At 34.1% G+C, this 22,110-nt stretch overlaps 1 protein-coding gene and 1 long non-coding RNA gene across 2 annotated transcripts; both read right to left on the minus strand.

The window, feature by feature from the left end:
• Positions 1-1,997: 1,997 nt before the first annotated feature.
• On the minus strand, positions 1,998-2,510 carry LOC140442090 (uncharacterized). The gene has a single exon (XM_072533162.1). It carries the CDS (start codon positions 2,508-2,510, stop codon positions 1,998-2,000), a length of 513 nt encoding a protein of 170 aa, XP_072389263.1.
• Positions 2,511-6,879: 4,369 nt separating this feature from the next.
• On the minus strand, positions 6,880-9,389 carry LOC140440518 (uncharacterized). Its single transcript, XR_011950857.1, has 2 exons — positions 8,627-9,389; positions 6,880-7,202 (listed from the first exon to the last, which is right to left on the minus strand). It is a non-coding gene; the product is annotated as an uncharacterized lncRNA (long non-coding RNA).
• Between the last annotated feature and the right edge of the window lie 12,721 nt (positions 9,390-22,110).

The following is a 22,110-nucleotide window of genomic DNA, read 5'->3' on the forward strand; positions in this document are numbered from 1 at the left end:
TTCCTTTTGCTTCTTTCTTGTCGATGTCCTCTTCAAGAACAGTTTTGTATGGCGTGCTAGTTAAGACTGTACTTCCATAAGATTTTCTTTTTGTTGTGTTGGTAAAAATAGACGAATATGGACGAAAAAACTACAACTAGGAATTTTATACAGAAAACTTTATTGAATGCTGGGAAAAAACTCACACCTATCGATCGACAACAAGCTGCTGATATATAAAGTTATATTAAAACACGTTTGGTCATATGGTTCGCAGCTCTGGGGATTAGCTAGCAAATCTAATGTTATGAAAATACAAAGATTTCAATCTAAAACTCTAAGAACAATCGCTAATGCCCCTTGGTATATCCAGAATGATGCCTTACATGAGAGATCTCCAGGTACTAATAGTCTCTGAAGAGTGCAAAAGAATTTCTGAACAATATCAAAACAGATTGCGCGTGCATCCTAACACTCTGGCATACAATCTTCTCTACAACCAACAAGCGAAGAGATTAAAGCGGTATGGTCCCTTAGACCTACCAAACCGTTCCTGACAATGCCTACAATAGTGGAAGCTACACCTTCAACAGCGCCCAGCCATTGTGATTTGTGCCGTTTTTAGTATTCGTGTTCGCAGGGCCACCGCTAAGGTATTGGCCGCCCGTGTGCAACTTAATATTTGTCGCCCCCCTTCCAACACTTTAGACATACATACTATTACTTAAAAAAATGTGCAGAAGATGCATAATATAACAATAATAATTTGTAAATAGATAAATACTTACTTGAACATTTAGACAAATCTCCATGATCCAACGTCCATATATTATCCTAATGTATATCCTAATGTATATCCTAATATCCTAATATCCCATCCTAATATCCTAATTTAAACGTCCTTTATCCTAATTTAATAACCATGATCCAACGTCCAGAATATGTATATCCTAATATCCTAATTTAAACGTCCTTTTAATTAAAATAAACCGTGAATAGAAACATAAACACATAAAAAAACTAAAAACGCACTTTTCGAGCTTTCGTCTGGGAAAACTTTTTGACAATAGCTTTAATGTCCAATGTCGCAAACACTTCATGTTCTATAGATAACATTGCTAAAGCAGAAAGTCTATTTTGCTTCAGTGAGGATCGCAAATAGTTTTTAATAATCTTAAGTTTTGAAAACGACCGCTCACCCGTAGCTAAAGTAACAGGTTGAGTTAGGAATATACCTACTATTATCCAGATTTAGCCATACGGCTCACACTCCCTCTAACGGGAAAATTCACTCATCCCAGATACCTACGGTAACAAAAGGATTGGGCTCTGGTGGGACTCTTTCCATGTTATCGAGTCCTAGGTGACTTGGTACGTCGGTGTATCTCCCAAAAATTTTCGCACGCATCTGGTCGTCGAAAGTAGCACAGCTTTCTGCATAATCTTATATAGATGTTCATTTAGACCCAGCTTTTTTATGTTTTCTAGGAGGTTCTTCGGAATGACTCCAGTGGTAGAAAGAATAATAGGTATCGTCTGGGTACTTTCCATTCTCTATTGTCTCCTTATTTGTATTTCCAGATCTCTGTACTTGGCGATCTTTTCGTTGTACTTAACACGTAGGTTATTGTTGTTAGGTATTGCCACATCGATTAGCATTGTTTGTCTTGTTAGTTTATTAACTAGCACGAGATCTGGTCTATTATGTGCTACAGTTTGGTCTGTGAGCACAGTGCGATCCCAGTATAGCTTGTAGTTGTCATTCTCAAGCATACTCTCAGGAACGTATTGATAATATGGGAGATGGTTTGTTTGTAACAGTCCCAGTTTAAAAGCTATCTCTTGATGGAGAATCTTCCCTACTGAGTCATGCCGTTCCTTATATTCAGTTGCAACAAATGCCTGCTATTATAGTTAAGCTGGGAAATGTTGATACAAGATTATTTTCGTAAATATATTCAAGAATATCACTAGGACTTTTTTCTGCGGAAAAAAGTGGTTGAATAGCTTTAATTTCTTCATATAAATCTGTCAGTCTCTGAGCTGTTTATGTCTGTAAGAGCTTGATTCACTTTCTCACAATTGGTTTTAAGTTCATCATCGTTTTTAACTTTGGTTATGCCATATATTACACTAAAAATGTCTGTGTGCTGTTGAAGTAATTGGAACCGTTCTTCAATTGCTGTTATGGCAGCATCCAAAATCTTAAAATAAAAATTTATTTTAAATGACAATTCCGGAGATAATATAGGTTCATCAGCTTCTTCATACTCAAAATGCACTTTTCTTCTTCTAATTCGTTCGGTAGAGGAGCTAGGGAAATCTTCTTCTATGTTAGCTTTTGTAGATATCTCTCTGGATTCGGTTACAAAATTTTGAAAATGTTCATCAGAACGTTTGGTTATGAAATATTTTTTTAAATTATCAAGTGCATCAAGTGAAGATTTTATGTCAAATTTTGGAATTTGAAGGATTTTGCTAACCACGTTTATTTTACTTAAAATATCTTGCCACACTACAAGAGAACACATGAATTTGAATTTCCAAATTTTATTTTTAAGGGATTTACTTATATTATATACCTATACTAAGGGATTACCTATATTAGGGGACGTTACTTCGAAATACAGTACCTACTGTGCCAAAGAAATGGGTCCACTACTTTATTTTACAAACAAAATCGTTTATCAAAAACGTGTCTAAATTTATCGAATTCTCAACTAAGACTGAACATAAGACATAATAACCCGTCTATAAACATAACCATAGGAACAATATTAAAACAGAAACTTTACAACCACTTGCCTAAATTCTTGTAAAGTATCTACGTGTGAAATCTCAAATAACTGAAGTCCGAAAGCCGCCAGCCGCTTTGAATTAAAAAATATTCCCGAAACTGCTTTATAACTGTACCTGCAAAAGGGCGACAGTTCATACAATACATAATATTTTCTGACATTTTTTTTAGATTAGGATGACAAAAAGAAGAATACATGATAAATGAAATGCATTTGAGTATTATCACGTACTGAATAATTATTATTGTTTGGAATATTAGAGTTCACAAAATTATCTTAATCATCACTATTTAATTATTTGAATTTATTTTTGTTTTAAAAAAGTATTATCATCAGTGGACTTCTTTTGGCCGCCCCTATTGTTGGCCGCCCGTGTGCGATGCACACTTGGCACACATGGTAGCGGCGGCCCTGCGTGTTCGCGTATCTGTGTATGTACGCATTCCACCAGTAAACAAGCTAATATTTGTGTTATGATGCTTTGGTAACTGGACCTTACATCTCTCTGATATTGTAAAGACAAACAATTTTACTTTGTTTTTATTGTGAAACAGATTGTTAAAAATTTTGGACGTTAATAAAAAAAATTCTTCTCCATTGCTTTATATTTTGTTTTGTTTGACTCACAACTTCGCTGTCTTACATTTTATTTCTAGGGAATGGTCCCAATTTTCATTGAGGTTCGTACCAAGGTAGGTACCAATCTATTGGTTGACCATTCACACTGATTCTTTTAATTTGCTGTTCCTTCTTAGAGATCATCATACATTTTGTTTTGTTAATGTTCAGTGAGAGTCCACTTCTGTGATTTTATTCATTAACTCCTGGAGGATTTCACAGCTGTCAGCGAATACCACCGTGTCATCCGCGTATGTGATGTTATTGATACATTTTCCGGTAATTCGAATTCCGACTTCAACATCCTCTACTGCTTCTTGAAAGATTTCCTCAGAGTATATGTTAAACAGCAATGGTGATAGTATACATCCCTGTCGGACCCCACATTTGATTTTGATATCATCGGATTCTCCTGCCTCTGTACGGATAGACGATATTTGATTCCAGCAAAGATTGCTAACAATTCTTCTTCTTCTCATGGCGCCGACTCCATTCGAAGGTTGGTGATCCAAATGGCAATTGTAGTTTTGGAAACTGCTGCGCGAAAGATTTCTGCGGATGAGCGGTCGAACCATCTCCTCATGTCTTTCAGCCACGAGTTCTGGCGTCTTCCTACTGATCTTTTGACCTGTACTTTTCCTTCCAGTATAACTTGAAATAATTCTTAGATCAAAGGTATTTATTCCATTATTTGTTAATATCTCATTATCAGCTAGTCGTGTTTTACTGTACCTATCGAACGCTTTATGGTAATCAATGAAGCATGCATTAATATCGCAATTCACATCTCTACATCGTTGAAATAGCACTTGTATGCTAAAGAGAGCCTCTCTCGTACCCACTGCGTTCCGAAAACCAAACTGTGTACGTCTGATTTTTTTTCGCATAGTCTATATATCCTTTGATGTATGATTTTTAGAAATAACTTTAAAATGTGGCTCATTAAGCTAATGGTCCAGAAATCATTGCAGGATACGGATTTTGTTTTCTTTGGTAGAGCAATAAACTTCATCCATGATCTTGGTATTACTCCGTTTATAATATAATCGCCAAAATCAAGAATCGATAGATTCATATCATAAACAAGAAGTTATTATTTTAATAAATCAATTCTGAGATAATAACATACTATCAATAAATTTTTTACGATCAATAAATTTTCTTTATTATTTCTTAGATACCTACGTATATTTTCTAAGATACAGAAAAAGGTTTTTTTTGTTAAATTATCGTCTAGCCGCAATGAATCACACCATTGTATGGAACGACCATAATATAATTATAGAAATACCTAGAGGGTTATTAACAGCTGTTTTCAGATAATCTTCAAATTGATTACTACTAAACAGTGTTATTTCTAATGAAAATACGCTAAATATAATAATTTATACTAAAAAATAATCACCTTGACGGTTTATGTGAGCGATAGACATCAACAAACTCGTTTTATTCTTGCCAGTTGAGATTTAAAAGGGGATACACAAAAAAATGTTAATAAAAATGGTTTTTAGGAATATTTCGGTAAAAATCTTGTATTTAAATATTTTTAAACAACAATCATGAAGATTTTGAGCATATATTTTGATATATATATATATATATATATATATATATATATATATATATATATATACATATACATATATATTATATATATATATACACAGAGTGTCCACAAACTCTCCTGACAAACAAAACCGGAGATTCCTCAGATAATTTTAAGACGATTTAATCCAATTCACCTAGTCAGCTAGAGCTCTTTGAAGATGGTGCCTCGTCAGTAGTTTTTTTCGAATACCTCCAGAACCCTTCTATTTAGAAAAACGAAAACTGGTAGGATTATTTATTCTTCAGAGTTGAATCGATTTCATTAATTGTGAATTTTTAGTACCGTTCATATACGTCCTTTTTGGGTTGGTCAACGGTTATTTTAACGCATAACTTTTTTGTCTGTAACTTTTTAGCATTTGTGATACTAGATTATTAAATTTTTTAGAGATTCTAATACTAAAATATACTCTTACTTTAAGTCTAATGGATACACCGTTTTCTAGAAAAATTGTTTTTAAAATATTTCGTTTTTTCATCATAAAAGTTAAATTAATAGGCACCTTCATTAAATTTATCAATTATCTTTTGTTTCAATAAATACTGCACACAATTCGTAAAAAAAGTTTGGGAAAAGAAGAAAAAAATCAATTTAAAACAAAATTTTATTTAAAGGTTTTTAAAAACTAAGTATTTATTACGATGGAACGAAACTACGAGTAACACAAAAGAACAAGTATCAAAGGTAGATAGTAACAATAGATGTTCAATGTGATGGCCGTTAGTCTCTTTTATATATTCTCAAATATAATAATCGCAAGGATTCAAATCCGGCGACCTTGCTGGCCAAGCAACTGGACCGCCCCTTCCAATCCAGTGGCTTTCGCAGCTATTATCAAGAAATTCTCCTACATTCATGCTAAAGTTGGCCGGACAGCCGTTATGTAGAAACATAAGTTTTACCGAATTGAAGGCACATCATTTAACAGATCAGGTAAAATATTTTGTGGGTAATGTAAATAATCAGCTTCATTTAAACGAGCGGGCAAATTGTGAGATACATGGCAGATAGTCTTCGAACGCTAATTTCTAAATTTTCCTCAATTTTCATTAAAGTAACATTTTCATGTGCTGCTGTTACATCATTATGTCGCCCTGTTTCATAATTTTTTGGGAACACTGAACTTGTTTCTCTTAATCGGGAACTTTTCAGCGTATCTATACGTTACTGCTCGAGCGTTACACCTCATTTTGCAATAAACTAAATGCACATCAGCGTATTCCTCATTAGTAAAAACCATTTTTGTTGAATTGAAATTAAATTGTTGTGTTTGAATGCCACAAAGTAAAAAAACTAAAAGAGAAACTTCACGAACTGACAACAATTTCACAATAAAAAACGTTGGCTATACTTCTGTTGACATTTCAAAGCCAACTAATGCAAAAAATATTAATTTAACTTTCATGATAAAAAACGAAAAATTTTCAAATCGATTTTTCTTGAAAACGGTGTATTCTACCTTTTACCGACTTAAAATAGGAGTAACTTTTAGTACTAGAATACCTGCAAATCTAATAATATAGTATGACAAATGCTTAAAAGTTAAAAACAAAAAAGTTGTGCATTAAAATAACCATTGACCTACCCAAAACGGACGCCTATGACCAGTACTAGAAATTAACAACTAACGGAATCGATTCAACTCTGGTGGATAAATAATCGTACCAGTTTTCGTTTTTCTAAATACAAGCGTTCTAGAGGTATTTAAAAAAAAACTAATTGCAAACAGCCATCTTCAAAGAGCTCTAGCAAGCATTTTCAGACTAGGTGAATTGGAATAAATTGTCTTAAAATTATTTGAGGAATCTCCAGTCTTCGTTTGTCGGGTGAGTTTCTGGACACCCTGTTCGCAGGGACAACAGGTTCGCTTGATAATTGTAGAAAATGTTTATTACATAATTTGCTATTGTATAAATTTAAAAGGAAACAAATAATAAATATTCTACGGTTAAAATTATACATATATACATAATATGCTATTTATCAAAATGTATTAAAATATCGTATTAAAATATTTTAGGCATCTTTTGATAATAATTTCTATAGTTCGATCCAAAATCTCCATTTGAAAAAGCACCATAACGTCTTTTGCACTTAGGATAACAAGATTTTCTTCCGGCCAAGTTTGGAGAAGATTTTAAGATGTCGTTAAAGGGTATACAGCTTGCAATATATACGATCCCGAAGAAGATCAAAACCTGGAAAATAAAATTTATTATTGTGCATTTAATAAAAAATAATACTACAAAGAAATATAAGAATTAAAAAAAAAGAAAAACACAAAAATTTATTGAAAAATGTACCAAACTAGCAATATAATTTGAAAATCAGACATCCCTAGTTATATTTTGATATTCATAAATGTTTGATTTAAATAAAAAATTATATAAAAGCTTATGTTTCAAAATTAGTTGTACTTAAAACTAAATGATCAAAAATTTACACGATATACAAGAAATTAAAGAAGGCCTGTTAGGATAGGTGTGCGGGTGACAAATTTTCGTATAAAAGTACGGTTGCAGCAGGGCTCGGTTCTTAGTCCTTATTTATTTTCAAAGTATGTTGGAACAGATGGTAGGGAAACTATAGGACACTATACTAAATAAAAGATAACTCAATCAAGTCATAGTTACCGAAAGAAATATCCTGAGGAGAATCATGGGTAAAATCCATGACTATATGTCAGCAATCCATCAAATAGCAAACGTAGACTTAATCCATAATAGGAAACTTAACCTTATTAAGAGATAATTTATACAAATATCACCTCGCCTCATTGATATATCGAATTATTTCGTCGTCAAATCCTATTTATTTAAGGAACAAATTAGTATTTCGTGGAGACGCTCATAATCTGGATCTGAGATATCCTCATAGTCTTATGCTGCCAAGATATAGACTAGCTATTTTCCAGCGATCGTTTACTTACAATGCTGTTTTAGTGTTTAATAGTTTAACAATAAATTTAAGAGGTAAATCTCTTGATTTCATGAAGCGGCATTATAAGAAATTTTTACTACAATCGCAGTAACGTTATTATTATTATATAGTATATTGTTGTCGTTATTGTTACCATTAGATATTTTTGTTTTTATTTATCATTCATATTATTTATCACATAACATCACAAATTATTTTCTTTATATTATTTTTCTGGTAGCCACATGACTATTTCTATCATTTCAATATTATATTATTATTTATGTCAATTTATAAACATTTCTTTCAGTTGCTATCATCAAGTCCTCGTAGACACTTCGTCTCAGGACCAACAACTTCATGTAACATATAACTTTTAACGGGTTTTTACCCAGATATTTAGTGGCTCAAAACATGTACACCTAGACACTGATGATGGATTTTAACAAAAATTTTTTCTCATGTTTAAGTTTATTTTGCTAACAGATATACCCACTCTCATAGATATATGATAGTGGGTCTATTGAGAAAAGCCAGATTTTCCATTGGATATTTGTCATTTTTTGCTCAGTAGTAGCAATCAAATAAAAGGGTAAAAACCCAAAATAGTTTAAAAATGTTTAAAAAAATACTCTGGGTCTCAGGAGGTTAAGATGCTACAAGAAAATATCATCGAATATTTGATACATTTTTTTAAACTTACCAGGTATAGACATCTCATTTTGTGGAAGAGACAAATTATTACAATTTTTCACTATAAAACTAAAACAAAAATAACAAAACGATAACGACAAAGCTAACGTTATTTTTATTAGATCCGGAAAGATACTAATAGGAATTTATTTATACGAAGCAAATAAGTAAAGTTTGTTTTATTATTTAACGATTCCGTCCAAATAAAATTTTATTTCTATAAACAAAATTGTATCCATTTAGAATTAATAATGTAAGGTATTGTTAAATAAATCGGCACTGACGATACTAAGGCTTGTTTAATTAAGATAAAGGACTTTTCAGCTTCAGGATTCCATGTAATGGCTTGTTTCTTTGCTTTTCCTTTGCCCCTTAAGAGATCGTTTATGGGAGAGAAAAGGGCAGAGAAAAATTTTGCACCTCGTAAAAGGGAAAGTGTTTTATCGATATTTGGAAGTGGATAGGTATCGTGTATAGTGAACACCAAGAACTAAAACTCGGTTCTATTACATCTAACTGGAGCATTGAATCTAGTTCTTTATTTAAAATATCGGACATATAGAGAGACATGGGAAAAGGACGTCGCTTGAATGCTTTTGAGACACCAGTATATATCGCCATTTGTATTTTGTTTGTACGGCCTATACCGTCACCTCAACTAACTTTGTTAAAATTAACGATAATTTTGCCCGCTAAGGTACGTTAAGTCGAACTAAGGGTCTCTAATAAACAAACAAAGGTTCTGGATTGGTCATAGAAAAACTATGGGTTGGTTCGTGAGATTTAGTATTCCATTTGATGGTATCGAAATCAATAGAGAGTGACAAAATTGTTCAGCGAAGTTACTTCATAGAATAATTTATTTATTTTGACGATACGATACTTGAAAATACGATATTTAAGATCCATGATCTGAATAAACGGCTTACCACCAAGTTGACCTGCTTAACTCGAAGGCTGATTCACAACTAAAATAATACTTTGGGATATTCGTATGAGAGTTTTTCTCTAAAGGGGGGATTTTTTTGGCACATGCGAGATTAGCCCTAATTATACTTTAGGAGTGAGGACTGATTAGTGTAATAAAGGAGGATGAGCTAAGGGGTGCTTAGCACTGTCACCACTGTAATATCCCCTGTGTTTAAAGGACTGAACTATGGCCTGGAAGACCCCTGTAATATCCTAGTCCTATTCTGCGAGTGGATTTGAGGCGTACTGGTCCACTAGTTCGAATTGGTCGTGATTTCGCCCTCGCGGATTTACAAGAGGGTAGGAAAAATAGGATAGGGGCTGAAGAACACTAAAATGTAGGCCCTGTAAAAGGTTAGAGGTTATTTGGCTTGCGTTAGAAGCCGGGAAGATGTACAAAGCAAAAATGTGTTCTCTTTTAGTCTCTACCCAACGGTCAAAAAAACAAGCTACTTTCAACTGGAACTCAGGAACAGTCTGGAAGCACTGTACGTTACGGCGGTACTAAGAGAGACGAAAATTCGCTGCTGTCTTTCTACCTTCCGTCGGACACGATATCGCGCTAATTGAGCTGAACACACCGGGACGGCTGACTGATTAACACACCGTAGGTCGCCCCCGCGCTGACTGACTGCCAGGCGCCGGTCGCCCGAACAGTACTCTCTGGCTCGGTTGCCAGAACTCCACTGCCTGGCTCGGTCGCCAGAGCTCTACTACCTGGCCCGGTCGCCAGCGCTCTACTGCCTCGTTGACCAACTTCTTCTATTTTTATGTACTGCCAACGCGTACCCTAAATTACTTCGTCACAGTCCGAAGTGGAGCTTTGCTTCTTACCGTTTTCCCCTAGAATTTCTGCTGATTGCGCCGTCTGCTCTATGTGTTAAAATGGATCATGCCATGTGAAACTTCCTAACTCAGCTCAATTCTTATCGCTGTTTAACAAATCGTATTTTGTATTATTTTCCAACGAAGGTCTAAAGTGTCGTAATTTTTAAACATTCGGAGCTTGTGTCAAAACCAGGTCAAATTGTTATTCTTTGTTTAATTTGAAATGTATACGTTAAACTGTGTCGAATTTATTCTTTATTTAATTTGGAGCATATCATGATTTTTTTTAAACTAATTCTAATTATTCTTTTCTAGGCTAACTACCCCTTATTTTGTTTCTTTTATTTTCTTGCTATGTTGACTTGTTACATACCGGGCTAACTGATTAATGATTGCATTTGGGGGTGGGGTTCTTTCCCTTGGATATGTGGCTGATACATTACATTAGGTTGAAAGAGACTTCCTCTTTGTTTTTTGTTTAACTTGATTTTCGGAGAAGGTCTGTTTTAAAAGTGAAAGGTTAGTGAATAGACAAAACACACAAGCTATTGACTTGTTTCTGAGAAGGGAAAGGATCGTAGGAGAACCATGACTTGCCCTCGATATGCCAATTAAAAAGCATAGTATAACTCTTCTAAGGATTTGTTAGCCATGGGCATAGCTAATAGAAATTTCTGAAGGCAAAAATATAGAAGAATTTGCGGGATGATTGAACATGCTTCACACTTTTGTAGATTACCTGTGAGTTCTGATTACCTGATGCTTGAAAGATAATCAGACATGTTCTTCACTTTTAAAGAGTATCATAAGTGATAGAAAACCTCGACGCTTACTTCAATATGTGTCCACAGATGTGTGTGGGAAAATTAGCCCTACTACTCATGATGGTAAAAATTATTATGTTTCATTCATTGATCATTACAGTCATTTTTGAGTGTTATATAGCTTATTAAAGAAAATAATGTAGTGGAAACATGCTTTAGGAATTTTGTAGCCTTAACTAAAGCAAAATTCAATAAGAAAATGTAGTATTTGAGATATGATAATGCTGGGGAGAATAGTTCTAAAAGCTTTAAAGATTTTATTACTAGTAAAGGAATAACTATACAATATTCTGTACCCAGTAATTCAGAGCAGAACGATTTTAGAGCACTATTTTAGATAAATCTAGATGTTTAGTTTTGAACAGCAGTCTTTTTGGGGAGGAGCTGTATTGGCTGCTGTGTACTAAATATACTGAACTCCTACAAGTACATTGCCTAATGACTGTACACCAGCTGACGTTTGGTATGGTTACAAATAGGATATAATCAAAATTAAATTATTAGGATGTTATGCTTATGCATATATTTCTGAAGAAAACCGAAAACTGGAAAACTTGCTAAGAGATCAAGAAAATCTATTTTTATTTTCTATTGTGACATTGGATACCGCCTCTCGGACTTTCTAAAACTAACAGTATTTACGTCTCGTTCACTTAGATTTGATGAAACTTGTAAAAGTAAAATCCACTAGGAAAATAAGTTCCTGTAGCTGGCTGTATACCATGTATCACAAAAAAATTTTATTTCAAATTTTTAGTAAATAGGTGCCCGTTTGGGTATTTTATTTATACCTTTTACTAAAAATTTGAAATTTTTTTGTAAAAGTAAATCTCCAGTTCATGTGATGAGACATATGTAGATGTGTGAATGAGCAAACAGTTACTGAACCTGTTAAAATTGAACCTGAAGTAATACAATCTGATAATAATAAAGAAAATGAAATATCTAGAAGTTCAAGAGATAGACCTATATCTTCTTATCTGAATGACTATGAAGTGGGTATGATGATGGCTTTATCTGCTAGCTGTCTACCTTCTGAATTATCTAAAAACTACACTGAAGCTGTTTCTATGAGGAATGGATGGAAAAAGTCCAAGATAAGGAACTTGTGGCGTTAGAACACAACGGTACCAAGACTTTGGTAGAATCTAAGGCTGATGACGTAATCATTGATTTACGATGTTTTTTGTTGAGAAAAATGTTGATAGTCAGGTACTGAAAAGAGCTCGATTAATGGGCAGAGTATCAGCAGCCAGCATTAGACAACGAAGACGTACAACTGAAGGTACTGTTAGACATTGCCATAGATCATGATATGGATATTCATCAACTTGATGTGAAAAGTGCTCTTTTAAAAAGTCCAGTATCTAGTAACGTGTTTTTAAAGCCATCGGATGGCATAAATATTAAACCTGGTTTAGTATGTAAGTTGGTGAAAGCTTTATACGGTTTACGACAAATCCCTTAATGTTGGAATACAACTATTAATAAGCATTTATGTAATTTAGTATTTAAAAGATTCAATGTTGGTTACTGCTTGTATTTCAATAGAAAAACCTATGTTTTAATATTTTTATTATTCCAATTTCTGAAGATGATATCAAATTTTTAAAATCAAATTTAAAGAAAATTTTAGAATTAAGTGATTTATCAAATGAAACAAAAATGGTTTTTTTAGAATTAGAAATTGAGCCAGAACAATTTAGTTAGCCACAAAAATTGTCAATCGTTCTAACATGGTACATTGCAAGATTAGTAAAATTCCAACGGAACCTAAATTGAATTTAGAAAAAAGAAGCTCAAACTGATTTTAACGTCCCTTATAAGGAGGTACTTGGTAGCTTGATATATCTGATGCTTGGCAGCAGGCCAGATTTGTGTTTTACAGCGTTATTTTTTGAAAAATTTCAATATAATTTTAATAGTAAGTAATCATTGGAAGCATCTTAAAAATGTAATTCGTTATTTGAGCTTTACTAACGAGTTGGCTTAATTATAATATATTTTTAAAAATGATCAAGTTTCTGTTCATGCATATGCTGACTCAGATTTTGCGAGCGATACTAATGATAGAAAGAGTGTTTCTGGATAAGTTATTCTTTTTAATAATAAAGTTGTAAATTGGTGTTCTAAAAAGCAATCGGTAGTTGCTCTTAGTAGCAGTGAAGCCGAATATTTAGCTCCGTGTGTGTGTATGATTGAGTGTTTGTTTTTAGGTGAACTTTTAAAAGAAATTTTTGTGGATAGTCAAAGTTGTATAAAAATGGCTCAAACTTATGAGACCAAACGCTCAAAACAAATTGATGTAAAACATAAGTCTATAAAAGATACGTAAATTGCACTAAATTGAAGTTAAGAACTGTTTAATTGTAATGTTTAATTTTACAGTTTATTAGTTTATTGTAATGTCGTTTACAATTTATACTTAATTAATTTCTACTTTTGTAGAATTGAGAGGGGTTGTTGTTGTACAATTTATTAGGTACTATAAATATTTTGTGTACGTTGGCAATACGTTTTTTTTTTAGTTGATGTCTCACTTGTCACTTGTCACCGGTCTCTGCTCACCTGTTAAATAATAAAACTTATTTCTTTTCTAATTAAGTATAATAATTATATTACAAATGTGTTAAGTATAATTTGTGTAGAAAAGCAGCAAAATGACCCGTAGTAATCTTTGAATGTGAAACCTGGGTAATGTCAAAAGAAGATGAACAGCAAGTCTAGACATTCTAGAAAAAGATAAAGAGTATATTATGGTCCGGTGCAAGAAAAAGACAGCACAAAAAATCAACCTGAAAAATATGAACGTAACACAGTGGAGAAGAAGGGCAAAAGTGAGGTCGGAATTGAACGACATAACCAGATGGGCAGAGAATCATCCAGGGTTATTATTATGCCAACAGAAGAAGGAATAGAAACTCCTAAAAAATGAAGGCTTGCTCTAATTACCACTTTTTATGGCTCTATATAAACAAAACACTGGAAATGTTAGAAGGAGAAAGAGAATGTCTGTAAAAATACGAAAAAAGACAAAGAAATATTTTAAAAATCTCTTTTTTTTATTTTTTTTTTAGTAAAATAACTTAATACTAAGTTCCGAGGCCACAAGAGTTCATAAACCAAATATTCGGATTTAAATATCTGATTTATATTAAATCCAACAATTAAACTAATAAAACAAAACGGTTATATAACATTTATTTTGTATTCTGCACGACCAAAGATATGCAAATTCCATTTTTTATGGTATTGCTATGCTAATAATAATTAATCGAAGATGATTTTAATTTTTAAACCTTGACTTTGGGTCTAAAAGAAATAATTTTGGCAATGAACTTTAATATTTATACAAGACAGATGATATGATTACTATGCGTGCGAGCAAATTTTTTTATGACCGTGATGAAATAATTTTATGCGACCGAAGTATAGAATTGTGCCGGTTTATACAGATGTATAAACTAGTGTTCTGCAAGTACCTGTTATGGATAATATAATTATCATAAATTTTAAAACAAAAAAAAAAACATTTTTGGTTGTCTTTTATTTCAATGTCAAAATATTTTATCATTAATCTTATCAGCGCTTAGACAAAATCTACATTAGTAAATGCTTATATGGAGTTTCCCATAATCTTCAAGGAAAAACTTATACAGGGTGATTCGTAAGGAAAGTAACTACGCTAACTGTAAAAAGGGGACACTAAGACGATCTCAAAAACCCCATACTTAATGGGTCTTACGGTATCAATATCAAAGATACTGGGTGTTTTATCTATTTTGGTAACTTCTTATTTGGTTCATAACTTTTTAACCATACTGTATATTTTCGATATATTTGGCAAGCAAATATTCTTTAAGGTGTCCAATGGAATAATTTATTTTCCTCCTCCTCCTCTATCCTTTATCCTTCGCTAGGATGTGGTGACGTTATGGTATTTGACTAATGGTTGCTATCCATTCTTCTCTCTCCTGGGCGGGGTGTGCTGCCTCAGACAGAGAGTAACCGGTAGCGCACTTTATTTGATCTGACCATCGGAGTGGCGATCTTCCTCGAGTTCTTTTCCCATCTACCTTGCCTTCAACCACCAACCTCAAGCATCCGTACTAGGCGCAGTTTCGTGTTCCTGGTTATGTCCGTATCTTTCCAGATTTTAGTAAGTTTGACCGTTGCTGATCTGGCCATTGTAAGGCGTAGACGCATCTCTTCTTCGCATCCACCGTTGTTTGTGCTAACAGAACCTAAGTAATTGAAACGGCTTACCACTTAAACCCCGCTACGTTTCGTATTTCCGGCTGGTTATTTCTAATTCGATCGATTATCATTACCTTGGTCTTCTGTACATTAATTTTAAGTCCATATTCACGACTAATAGTGTCTACTCTGTTCATGATGTATTCAATGTCATTTGTTGATGGTGCTACTACTAAAGTGTCGTCAGTATAGCGGAGATTGCTGATTTTTCGACCTCCGATTGATATTTCTCCTTGCCATCCGTCGAATACAATGCGCATGATGTGTTCGCTGTATATATTGGATAACATGGGAGAGATAATACATCCTTGACGAACACCAGGTTTTAAGTTAAAATTATCGGAGTACATGTTGTTGACTCTTACGTTTGCTGTGTTGTTGATATACAGTTGTTTCAGTAGGTATATTAGATATTCGGGGGTACCCGTTTCTCTCAGTATTCCCCACATTTTATGCCACTTTACATTATCGAACGCTTTCGAGTAGTCGACGAAGCACAAATATGTTTCTAGATTAAATTCTCTAGATTTTTCTATAATTTGTCTGAGATTGAGAATTTGTTGTCGTGTGCCTCTTCCAGGGACAAATCTACATTATTCTTGTGGGATCTGTGGTAGAAATATTGATTTTAATCTCTCGTTAATTATAGTTAGCAGAACTTTACTTGCGTGGGAGATCAGGGCTATAGTGCGGTAGTTATTATAGTCAGTTGGTGAGCCTTTCTTATAAATGGGTATGAAAGTAAGCTTACACCAATCATCTGGCCATTGTCCTGTGTTCCAGATTTCATTACACAGTTTGAACATTACTTCAATTCCTATATCTTCCATTTCTTTAAGTGCTTCCGCCGTGATTTCGTCTTCTCCTTGAGATTTTCCGCTTTTTAATTTTTTTATTGCGGTTTCTATTTCCGATTTTAAAATATGTGGTTCCTTTTCATCATTTATTTCTTCTGGATTCACGTCTTCATGGTCACTATGAAACAACATTTCACAATATTGTTTCCATGTCGCTGCTATGCCCTCTGGATTGGTGATGATCGTTTTCAAGTTATCTTTAATTATCTGCGTTTGTGGTTTGAACTCTTTAGTTAAGTATTTTACTTTGGCAAACAGTTCTCTAGATTCTTGATGGTCGGCGTGTTCTTGTAGTTGTTTGCATATTTCTTAAATATGATTATTTTTGTTTCTTCTACTTAATGATTTTATGCGTCTATTTACATTTGCTATCTTATTTTCAGTTTCTGTTGAATTTGAAGCATTGTTTCTAATTTTTCTTCGTTCTTCTACTAGGTTCAGTGTCTCATCAGTCATCCAGTGTTTTTCTTTCCTTGGGGTTTCTTTGGGGTTTGTAATATTTATCGCGTCTATAATCCACGTCTTTGTATGTTCCCATGTTTGATTGGGACTGTTCCGCAATCAGCCGTTGGTTTTGTCTTTACGTTAAGTACTGAACTTTTCCATCGTTTGCTGACAAGAATATAATCTATTTGATTTTTATATCTTCTCCCTGGTGAAGTCCAAGTTGATAGTCTTCGCGGATGATGCTTAAACATGGTGTTCATGACTTCATGATACTAAGTTCAGTGTCGATGAAAAATTGTAATAGCCTTTCTCCTCTCTCATTTCGTTGACCTATTCCAAACCCACCAACTGTTCCTTTCAGCAGATCTTCTGTTGTTGGTTTGCCTATTTTTGCGTTACAGTCACCCAATATTATGACTGGTTCTTTTTTGGGTATATTAGTGATGTTACTGTTTAATAATTGGTACATCTCTTCCACTTCTTCATCTTTTCCATCACATGTTGGCATATACACTTGTAGTATATCGATCTTTGTTGGCTGTCCATCGAGAGTAATTTTAATTAGGCGGCCATTTATTGGAAGGTATTCATATACACATCTTGCCAGGTTCTTTAGTACCAGTATTGCTACGCCTTTTTGACCGGTTTTATTGGCTCCCGACATGAATATTTTATAGTAGATGGATTCCCAGTGATCCTGACCTTCCCAATGGGTTTCTGAAACTCCACATATATCTACTTTTTCTCTTATAAGCTCTCGTTTTAAGATATGTAGTTTTCCTGGTTCTAACAAACCTCTAACGTTTTATGTGGCTATACGGTGTTTTGTACGTAGTTTTATTTTTGGGTTTCCAGTCACCAATTTCGCAGATGTAGCCTGGTTGCCCACATCCATCTGCCCGGTCGTCCATTTCACATCCGTTGACCCAGACTCGACGTGGCGCCGGTTGCTTGCCGGATCGCATAGCACTCTGTTACTTTCGTTTGTCATTTTATAACGTGCTTTGGAATATGTAATCAAGTGGTTTTCCGTTTGCCTGCTTGATCCTTATACCGTTGACACATTGTTGGTTCATCCGCTTTCGGAGCCGATTTCTTAACTCTAGGGCAAAAGAGTGCCCTGAACACTTACTAACTCATCCGCCCGAAGCCGTTGGTCAGTAAGTGGGGGACTGCTTATCAGGGTCGGCAATCACTCGGTGAAATTTTCGCCATATCTGGCTAGCGTCACTTAGTTTAGCCTGCAGACCAATGCAGTTGCCCGGGGTGTGGCACGTGGAGCCATAAGTGAGAGTTAGGTGTCTTATGAGGACCAGTTATTAAGAACCATCTCCCGTCTATGACGCTCGATATGGTCGTTCCAATAAAAGGTACTACCTCTATAACACACCCCTACACCATATAATTTATTTATTAATTGATAAAAATTTCATAATCCACAGATATTAAAGCCAGTGGTTTATTATAATCAATACATTTTTCTATAAGATTTTCTATTACCAGTAGGTGATCGTTTGTTACCGACATATTTTGAAAAGATCATGGATAGAAGACATCATGAGAGGTGAAAAATACGAACTACTAAGGAATATAATGCAGGGCAAAATCAAAGGCAGAAGAAGCGTAGGAAGACGTAAAATCTCGTGGCTACACCATCTTCGTGAATGGTTTGGATGCAGTTCAATTGAACTATACAGGCGCGTAACCAACAACATTATAACTGCCAATATCCGATAGGAGCGGAACTCGAAGAAGAACAAAATCTTTTGTTTCGTAGCCTTTTCTAAAACCCGCCAATTCTATGGTGTAATAAATCCAATTTATTTTCTAATCGTTTTATAATTATTTTTGTAAATAATTTATAAATATAGGAAAGTAAATTTATAGGCCTATAGTGTCTGAGGTCGGTAGCATCGCCTGTATTATGAAGTAGGATAATTTCTACGTTATGTAAATAAATAAATAAATAATATATATACAGTTTATTTACGGTTATACCAATTACAATAATTACAATAATTAAATAATTCATATCATATTAACAGTTTTAGAACTCAATAAATATTCTACCCCCAAAAAAGTATAAAGATAAACAACAGATTACCCGATAAAATGACAACTTTCACAGCTGAACTCGTAGCAGTCAAAGAAGCCTACAAAATATGTATGAATCAAAAAGAACTAAACTATGTTATATTTACAGACTGCCAAAGCATTGTACATAAACTGAAATATAATTTACATAATTTTGAAGAAAATTATATCATCAGTGACATCCTAGCACTGAATAGTGAAGCTTTGAAATCGGGCAAAAATATCATATTGTGCTAGATAAAAGCACATATTGGTATAAAAAACAACGAAATAGTAGATGATCTGGCTAAAAAACAACAATGAAAGAATCCACTCTGCAAACCTATCAACTTCCTATGGGTGATTTAATATCTGTAATCAGATCTCTTAAACGCACAAAATGGCAGGGACACTACAACAATTTAGACAAAGGCAAATTTTATAAAAGAATCCAACCCACAATTTCCGTCAAGACATGGTTTAAACAATTTTCCAACAGAGGCTTCATCAAAACTATTTGTAGAATAAAAAGCAATCATTGTATGACTCCAGTATACAAAAGAAAAATAGGACTGGCAAATAATAATGAATGTATATGTGGGGAGCTAGCTGATCTACAACATATGCTGTTAGAATGTCCTTTACATTTTATTGAAATATCAAATTTTTTTACCAAGCTAGTTCAAGTTAATGTTCAATTACCTTCTAATCTAACACATCTTTTAGAGTCAAAGAATCTAGATGTATATAAAATTTTATATGGTCATATTAATTGCTTAAAATTAAAGCTCTGACAATAAAAAAATAATAAAGAATAAAAAAAATGGAGAACAAAATAAAAAAAGTTACTAAGAAGATCTAAACCTCCGAGGTGTCGAATCGGGTTTATGTCTTAGCGTAGTAATAAAAAAAAAAAATAAAACAAAATAAAAAAAAAGTAAAAAAAAATAAAAAAAAGATACAAAAAATACATAAAATAAAACAGCAACATCAGAGTAAACTAGTAAGTAAGTTTCTAACATTCCATGTCTTAACTGTCAATACAATAATTTTAAATTTAAATACTAACAATATCTTGTGTAAAGAGAGAACTCAAAACAAATTGACTGGCCAGTTGGTTGTCAAAACCAGTGCCAATAAAACACACACACACACACACACACACACACACACACACACACACACACACACACACACACACACACACACACACACACACACAGAACTCAATAATAATTACATACCTACAATTTACACAAGACAAATAAATAGAATAAATACCTAAATGACAGTTTACAGTGACAGTCTACATTGTATTTTAAAAAGATTTTTTTCAGTTCGATTGCTCAAGTACAAAGAGATTAGTCTTGTCATTGCTCCGCTTTAACCTATCTTTTAATTTTCTAGATCAGTCCTCTATACCAGACTCTGTGGAAAGCTTTGCTTACATCAAGGAAGGCAGCTCCTGTGAATGTTTTGTCATTCAATCCAGCCGCTATGTACTCTGTTAATCTGAGTAGTTGTAGCTGGGCCCTAGATGACGTTGGAGTGGATATAATACATCAAATTTGTCAAAGAGTGTGGGAGACAGGTAAATGGCCTGAGGACTGGACACAATCACTATATATTCCCATACATAAAAAGGGAGCGAAAGATTTATGTAGCAACTATCGCACAATTGCTCTAATTGCGCATTGCAGTAAGATACTCTTACACATAATTCTCGAGAGGATAAAGCCCTTTTTACTAGCTAACATTGCGGAGAAACAAGCAGGTTTCGTCCCCGGACGTGGTACTAGAGAACAAATTTTAAACGTACGGCAGATTGTAGAAAAATCCAGAGAATTCAACATCACAACATATTTGTGCTTCATAGATTATAGTAAAGCTTTCGATTTGGTCAACTGGAGTAAAATGTGGCAGGTTTTGTCTGAAATGGGAGTCCCCAATCATCTGATACTGCTAATTAAAAGCCTGTACAATAACAATTATGCCAGAATTAGAATAAATGGGGAACTAACCGATAGTTTCAGGGTCACAAAGGGCGTAAGACAAGGCTGCATACTAAGCCCAATTCTATTTAACATCTATGGTGAATGGATAATGCGGAAAGCTACTGAGGACTGGAACGGTGGCATCACCATTGGCGGGAAGAACATTTGCAACTTGAGATATGCAGATGATACTACTATCCTCGCTAGTTCTGAAGCTGAATTGATTCACCTGCTACAACGGATAGAAGACGTAAGCTTAACGATGGGCCTTAAAATAAACAGAGATAAAACGAGAATCATGATAATTGACAGAGCTAACAACAATCAAAATTATCTGGTCATGATAAACAATATCGCTGTTGTAGATAAATTTGTGTATCTGGGCTCATTAATAACCAACAAAGGAGGCTGTACTGAAGAAATAAAGCGGCGGTCAGCAATCGCAAAAAGCGCTATGGCAAAATTAACAAAAATTTGGAAAAGCCATGAAATGACTACCGATACAAAAATGAGACTAGTAAGAAGTCTAGTTTTTCCAGTTTTTACTTATACATCGGAATGCTGGACCCTTACTGAGAAAGACAAAAAGAACATAGATGTATTTGAGATGTACTGCTGGAGACGAATGCTGAGAATACCATGGGTGGCCCGAAGAACAAACGAATCCATACTGGACCAGCTAAACATAAAGAAAAGACTAAGAACACAAATATCAGAACAAATAATAAGCTATTTTGGACATGTGCTTCGAAGAAATGGTCTTAAAAAACTTACCATCCAGGGAAAAGTAGAAGGCAAAAGAAATAGAGGTAGATCTCCCACACGATACATGGACCATATTGTTGCTACCATTGGCGCTCCATTGTCAGAATGTGCTAGAATGGCAGAAGATAGAAAAACGTGGAGGAACATTGGGAAATTTAGCTAATAGCTTCATGATATCACGATACCTGCATCAGGTTAACGACTAAGAAGAAGAAGAAGCTGACTGTAGTGTTCTGATCTAAAACCGAATTGGGCTTCGGGTATTATATCTAATCTGTCTGTTTCAGCTTGGAGTCTGCTGAGTATTATTCCATCTATAATCTTGCTGATTGCAGATAGTAAGCTTATTGGCCTGTAGTTTTGCGGGAATGTGCTGTCTTTTCCGGGCTTTGGTAACATTATGACATGGGCCTCTTTCCGTCTGTTTGGGAATTTCTTGAATCTTAGCATCGCGTTGATTATATTTGTTAGCTATGGCTC

This window comes from Diabrotica undecimpunctata, chromosome 5 (assembly GCF_040954645.1).
Source record: "Diabrotica undecimpunctata isolate CICGRU chromosome 5, icDiaUnde3, whole genome shotgun sequence".
Classification (NCBI taxonomy): domain Eukaryota; kingdom Metazoa; phylum Arthropoda; class Insecta; order Coleoptera; family Chrysomelidae; genus Diabrotica; species Diabrotica undecimpunctata.